Source organism: Prunus dulcis, chromosome 1 (genome assembly GCF_902201215.1).
Source record: "Prunus dulcis chromosome 1, ALMONDv2, whole genome shotgun sequence".
NCBI classification, from domain to species: Eukaryota; Viridiplantae; Streptophyta; class Magnoliopsida; order Rosales; family Rosaceae; genus Prunus; species Prunus dulcis.
Genome location: NC_047650.1, coordinates 33,707,922 through 33,715,189, shown reverse-complemented (window position 1 = coordinate 33,715,189; position 7,268 = coordinate 33,707,922). Strand labels below are relative to the sequence as shown.

At 37.1% G+C, this 7,268-nt stretch overlaps 1 protein-coding gene and 1 non-coding gene across 2 annotated transcripts; one reads left to right on the top strand and one right to left on the bottom strand.

The window, feature by feature from the left end:
• The first annotated feature begins 3,202 nt into the window (after positions 1–3,202).
• LOC117616864 lies at positions 3,203–3,304 on the top strand. Its single transcript, XR_004584210.1, has one exon. It is a non-coding gene; the product is annotated as a U6 spliceosomal RNA (small nuclear RNA).
• Positions 3,305–5,824: 2,520 nt separating this feature from the next.
• On the bottom strand, positions 5,825–7,119 carry LOC117615451 (ethylene-responsive transcription factor ERF011-like). The gene is made up of 2 exons (XM_034344531.1): positions 6,962–7,119; positions 5,825–6,824 (listed from the first exon to the last, which is right to left on the bottom strand). Exon 2 carries the CDS (start codon positions 6,737–6,739, stop codon positions 6,212–6,214), a length of 528 nt encoding a protein of 175 aa, XP_034200422.1. The 5' UTR covers positions 6,740–6,824; positions 6,962–7,119; the 3' UTR covers positions 5,825–6,211.
• Between the last annotated feature and the right edge of the window lie 149 nt (positions 7,120–7,268).

Genomic DNA, 7,268 nt, shown 5'->3' with positions numbered 1-7,268 from the left:
AGCTCCCTTCAATCACGACAACAAAAATAATTTCCTCACTTAACATAAATCTGCTCCTACTTCCTACTTCCTACTAAGGTAGGTGTCCATCATTCTGCACCTAACCCGTTCTATGTCGATCCATAAAACCAAAAATTACTATTTTTAAGGTTGCTTTAGATAATTACATGCATGCAAGTAACAAGGACCACTCATTAAACCTTTTAACTTTTACCCCGCTGCTGCAGATATTTTTAAGCTAAGAAATTAGTTAACACAGGATTAGGACATTTCCCCTTCAAACTCGTCAAGCTAATAATTTGAATTATTTGTGGGCCTTACGTTTGAAGAAGCAAAGAAATTGAACACATAGCATAGATAATGTTTCCCAACAAACATACGATTGGCCTTATTTTTAACGACTATCTCGAAAGCTTTTCTTTGAATTACCAAATGAAAGGGCCAGCAGGATGCATGATGCTCATTGATATTGGCCAAAAATGTCACATCCAATCAAGCATTATTACTCTTATCTATTATGATTATTATGATCTGCGGACATCCCAATTCATGAAAACATATACTGATCAGATCAGATGGCCATAGGAATCGGAAGAGGATCATGACTTTGCTAATTAATTAAGTAGCACAAGATTGATATAAATAATTTGATTTGAAGGGTTATTTTGTCGGTCAAAGAAAAAGAGGAGATGCAAACAAATTGGGGTGATGAAGTTGGGTGGCATGATAGGAGTGGGAACCCACGCAGTGGAAGAAGCGGTGGGAATCCATCATTAGCCAAGACAATGCCATCATTTGCACGTGTCAATGGACCACATTCAACTCCCATCAATCTCTTGTTTATTTCTCACTCCCTCTACTCTCACACTAAAAACCAAACTGTAGCTTTAAAATCAAAACTCTTTCCTCTTTATTTTGACTCTTCTATGAACGGGTTGCTCACGAATGAATGCATCAACAGTTGATAGTTATTTATATATCAATATATCAGTGCGGTTGTCATACACTCGTATGTTATTTCCCTTAAACTTTAGAGGAAGGCATTAATAGTTTGGTTTATTAACTACATTTTTTTTGTTTATACCCTTTCCTTTCATTTTGCTTTGTTTTCGTTTTTATCTTTGTTATCTTCAAATTTTATGTACATGGAGTCGTAGAGTAGTGATAGATAAAGGTCATGTGTCAGCTACTTTTCTGCTTAATGACTTTTAGATTTTCTATTCCTCATCTAGGGTTGGAAGCCTTTTTAACTTGGAAATTGATGGAAAGGGATTGTTGTGATCGATGCAAATGTCACTGACTAAACCTTCCACTCTCTCTCTCTCTATCTCTATTATGCCAAATAAAGTGAGAATTGGAGAAGCCATCATTGTTGGGATTGAAATATATTCCCAACTAGATTTAGATGGGGCATCTTTGTACACACTGAGCTCATGACTTTATGGATCTGCAGTGTTTCTTTTTCATACTCCTTTATCTTTTTCAAAATATATATATTATATAAATTTTTCTCTCAAGAGAGAAAGAAGAAAGAAAGTTGAGGGGGGTGGGATGAAGAACATGATCGCATGGTGAGAATGGTCGTACCATGTAAGGGAAAGTGGGTGCAAATGTGTAGGGAAAGTGAGTTTTGTATGGGGGAGGGAGAAGTAAATGGATGACAGTCCAAACACAATTAATTGAATTGATGGCACTGAAAGATCCTCACTATACAAACTTTTCTTCATATATTCTTTTTTCCCTCCCCCTTTTTCTTTTTCTTCCATCGGGTTTGTTTTTTAACCTCTCTTACTTTCTCTTTCTTTTTATCTGCTAGCTTTGCGGTGTTGGTGTTTTGCACAAACTCTCGAAGAGTTAATATTTCGACAGCTCTCTCTCTCTCTCTGTGTCTTGTAAAAAGTCTCTTTCTCTGTCATCTTCTTCTTCTCCTTGGAGACTCCATATGCGACTGTGCAGCTGTCACACTCTTTTCTTAAAGCGTCTGAAATCAATGCCCAATTAGACGTCCTACAAATGCCACGTGCCCCCTCGTCCATTAGTTGAATGAATGGAGCTGCTCACTTGCACCAGCAATAGTCTTTGACATTCTTGTTTTGGTCGACCAATAGTTTTTTACACTGCATAGCAAAACTGAACCTAATAAAACTAAAATTTCAACCCAATGAAGAAAACGAATAAAAAAATTGGACTCCATGAACAAAAACTAGAACATAATGATGCAAAAATCCGGAGCCTACGAAGCGAACAATCCAACCATATGAAACAAAGTACACAAAACTTACCAAACCCACAATGAATTCTACCTTTTTTTTCTTTTTATCAGAAACTTTGTTTAGTTACAGACTTACAGTGTGTTGAGGATTGCAAGGACTTGTCTTAAGATGGAATTAATGAAGAACCAATGCAAGGCCCAAATCATGAAATACTTAATGTTGGATACAGTGAGAATTATGTGGGGTCTTGTCTTGGAGTTCATTTGGGCATCAAATATTCTCAGTTGTTTTGTTGGGTCGATAGCCTTCAGGCCTACACCCGTTTTCAATTATTTATTTATTTTTTGCTCTAATAATTTAATTGTGTCTAATGCTTTTCATTCAACCAACACGTGAACTAGAGCCGTGTGATGATGATGATGATTGGTTTATGGGTATGGATATTTATTCAAAGTCTAATTTTGCTGGCTGTAGACAAATTCATGGTGTTTAAATTTGTTACGTACATTGACTGCTACAATAAATTATGGCACACATGCAATGTTTCTGCATTTTACTTTTGGGAATTGAATCATGTGCACCCTAGCTAATATGTCCACGATAATCTTGATTTTTCCGTTTTACATGTTGAACATGAAATAAAATAATGGCTTGGGCCTCAGTGATTTAAAGATCATGTCAAAGTTTTCTGTAAATTCACAAAATTTGGTCAGCTAGCTAGGATGTCAAGGTGCCTTGTCTTGTCTCAGGATTCTTTGATTCACCATCCACTATCTATCCAGACACACATTTGAGTGGCAAACAACAATTGAGGCTTCAAAAAAAAAAGAAAAAACAACACCGAATTTATATGATATTCTGATTCTGCTGTGGACACTGCTTATCAGTTCACAGCTAATGGCTAATTGCTTTCCACTATCCAATTTTATTTTTTTTGTACCATTTTCATCTTTACTTCTTTAGGGCCCGTTTAATATTATCCTATAGAAGTTCTCTCTGGTACATTCGATAAAATTAGAACAATACAAAAAAGATTAGCATGGTCCCTACACAAGGATGACACGCATTAATAAAAAAAATGTTCCTTTCTGATAGAAAAGTCCTTGTACGTAATTAATGTTTTCATGCACCCATGGAATTTTAAACTGCTCTTGGGCAAAGCTCCACCGTGAAATCTTGAAGATGAAAATACCTCAAAACAGATGGTGTGTCCTTATACTTGGTTTTGTCAGTTTGTTGTGTATTGATTGCCTTGGATGTTAAGGAGAAGTTGACAGGAACAGGCATATGCTGATTCTTTCGAGTTCTAGTGTGTTCAAGGTCTGTCACTCTCTTGGGGGTCATTTTCTGTATTCAGATCTTTCTGCTGCTTCTGAACTTCTGTCTTGTAGCTTGCTAGCTTGCATTATTGTGAGGATGGGTTGCTGTGACATTTTATTTTTTTTTAAAAAAAAGAAAAAAAAAAGAGTCAATGCTCAAAAACTGGCCCTTTGTATATTTCAGGTGATGAGGCGGCTATATTTTGACTGCAACATTTTGATAAAAAATGGCAAATTGCAGCTTTCTTTTTCACTTTTCCTTGTGACAGTTAAAAAAGATATCCAACACCACAGATAGGAAACATACACTTATCTCTCAATCACTTAATCCTTGGATTGGATTGGACATAAGGCTGTGAGATTTTGTTTGGACTTTGGACAAGTCTAGACTTGTTGAAGGCCAAATGAATATTATTATATGATCCTCTTAGTCTTAGCTTTTGTTGGTGGGAAAGCATTATCTTCTTTTTGCCACATAGCTGAAGTACTTCATCCAACAAAAGATCTCAATATCTTTGGGATTCGATTGGGTTTGGCTTTTACTTGTGAAGTTGTGAAGGAAGGTTCATGTCTTGAGTTAATAAACCAGAAATTCCAGAGTGATTAGGGTTTGAAGAAATTCTTAAACCATTCTTTCATTCTGTCATGGTTTTAAAGATATTTGTTTTGGATACAAAACAATGGTGTTGTTTTGATTGAGAAGCAAACTGAGCTTTTCTATATAGAAATGTGGTTTTATGAATCAAAAAGTGCATGTTTATCTGTAAAGGAGACCCTGTCATCTGGCTACACACGCCACCGAAATGCCCCTTTTCTATAAAGTCAAGTTATTATGTGGTGAGGCATTTCGAATGGAGAAGGAAAGATAAGATATTATAAAAGACATAGGCTTAAAGACAACTGTAATCAGGTTTAAGCAGAACTTGGCATTACCAGTTTAAAAATATTCTTGCAGGAACTAATTTTTCGGTAATTTTACATGCTCGCCAATTTAACATTACGTGTGTTAAGACAATAATTCATCTAATCAATAATTTAGATTGAGAATTTGACAACATAATTAAAAAATTTCCCCACCACTTCATCGGGTTACTTAAAGCGAAAATTACGCTAGTTTAGAGCTCATGAACTTTTGATAGTAATATTTCTTTCAAATCTTTTGACTAAGACATCCCACCGCCAATAGATAATTACCCACAAAAGCATCTGTGGATTAAAGAACTAGTGAACTTTGATTTTAATAAACAAAAGTCATATGGTAACTTCAAAGAAAGAATGTTGAAGGTAACTTCAAAGAAAGAATGTTGAAGGTTACGAAGATTTCTTGGAAGTCATACGCTTCATGAGATTTATATTTCAGGTTTAATATAGTAAGTACGATTTAATCATTTGGCAAAAAGACAATCTAAGCAGATTTATAATCAAGATGAAGGGAAACTATAACAAGCCCTGCAAGATCCATAAATACCGTAGATTAATTTTATTCCAATAAGAAATTAAAACAAAGAGAAAAAGTCAAATTTTGAATACAAGACAGTTGGGCAGCCGCAGATTTTGGCAACAAAAGAGAAAATAGAATCGTCCCACACGTATCATAAACTCAGTTTTAATTTGGTCTCCATACAGATCACAGTCGAAGATTAATATATTACTAATTATTCATTAATCACCTCTAATACAAAACAAGAAAAAAAAGAACGGGCTCACCGTCCACCGTCCATCATCCATCATCATCATCAGAAAAATAAAAAAAAACAAAACAAAACACACACACACACACTATGTCGTAAGCTTCCACCAAAATATGGAGTGTGTGAGTCTAATGACAGGGACAACCTATTTGATTGAGGAGGACCATCTTGCTTTCTCCTTCATCATACTTCACACCACAAGCACGTCATCACCAAGCAGCTCTTCTTCTTGGTGCCCCAACTCCTCCTTATCTCCTTATCTACTTGTGTTTTTTGTTTGGCAACTCAACAAGATCGTACCAGTAGAGTAACCAAACGTAGGCCACACCAATGTTGCTTTCTTTCTTTCTGTTTTGTTTCTCTTGGTAAAATTTGGGGGGCCCAAAACCCCAATTGCCCTAGCAAAGCAAGCTGCACTAGCATCAAGCCAATGACCCTTCTAGGCCTAGCCACTGTATCCACACCTAACAAATTTCTTCTCTAAACCCAAATGAGAAGGAAAAATTATTGCGTGTGACAGTAACACCAACTTGTCTTCTGGGCAAGATAACATATCAAAATAACTTGATCGCGCAAACCATAAAAATCAAGAGTGGAAAAATTCAAGAAAGCAAATACTGAAATGAATTTGAACTCCTTGTCATCCTTGATGACCAGTAACTAAGAACTTTTGCTCTTGAGCTGGTTTGTTGTTGATGTTACAATTTAAGAGAAAGAGAAACTATACCAATCAAACAGAACCCTTTTGATTCTGTTCTCTGAACAGACCCAATAATACCTTTCTCGTCTCTCTATTTTCTCTATATTTTCACTTATTTCACACGTAGACTAGCTTAGTGATGATCAACTAAGATCATGAATATAAATATATAAATATAAGAACTCAAAAGAAAAAAGAAAAAAAAAGAGAGCCAGAAATTAAGAAAATAATATAAACAGTTGGTGATCGATCAGCCTCATATCTCTCTAAAGACCTCTTTTTTTTCAATTAATTTTCATCAGAGTTTTCTGGGTCGGGATACTTATTTAAATCAGGCTTCTGGGAATTCACCAGGCTCGACGTCGTTTTCGACTGCGATATTGGTGAGCGGTGAGCAGTTTCGACGGCGTCGACCTTGGCCCCAACCTCCGTAGCCTTCTTTCGTATCGAAGCCGCCGACATGTCATGTAGCTGCTGGCCGTCTTCTTGGAACACAAGTTCCGGGAAGTTGAGGCGCGCAGAAGGGCCTCTGAGGTAGAAAACGGCGGTGTCGTATGCTCGGGCGGCGGCAACCGGCGTCGTGTAAGAACCAAGCCAGATTCGAGACCTCTTGTTGGGTTCTCTAATCTCAGCCACCCACTTCCCCCACTTCCTCATCCGTATCCCTCTGTATTGCTTTTCTTGATGACGATGATCATGGTTGCCTCCTACTTGTTGCTGTTGCTGCTGGTTTTGCCTCTGCTTGCGCTTCTCTATGCTTGTTGTTGTGGTTGTTGAAGACGAAGAAGATGAAGAACAACAATACTCTCCTTCCATCCCGAGAAAAGTTAGAAGCTACCTAATATTAATCAAAACCCTTCTAATCTGCTGCTGTTGTGGTTGCTTTAGAAACTAAATAATCCTAAAACACAAAAACGAAAAAAACCAAATGAAAATAATCAGAAAACTCTTGCAATTCCTGAGAGCAAATGTTATATTATATTCAAAGGGAAATATATACAAACAGATAGAGGGCATAAAGATAGATTAGTTTCGTACTTGGCTGCTAGTCTGTCGTCCGGGCACGGCCGCCACGTTGATGTATCTTGAAGATAAATCCAAAAATGGCCGACATATTCCATCAGCTCCCACCCTTTCTCTCTCTCCCTCCCCTTCTCACTCAGCTCGGTGTCTAAAACGCTACGTTTTATACCATCTTCTCTCTCGTCTTTCTCCTCCCGTTTCTCTTTTGTTTCTCCTTTAGTGAGTACGAAAAGGCATTTTGTAGTTTATTTTTATGCAAAAGTGGGGCCCACCTAGGCGGTTTTGTGGGCATGTGAGAGCCGACGTGGATGGATGTTTACAC

What these genes read in the sequence shown, in the direction of transcription:
- LOC117615451 (XM_034344531.1), bottom strand. Translation starts at nt 6,739, where the DNA reads ATGGAAGGAGAGTATTGTTGTTCTTCATCTTCTTCGTCTTCAACAACC.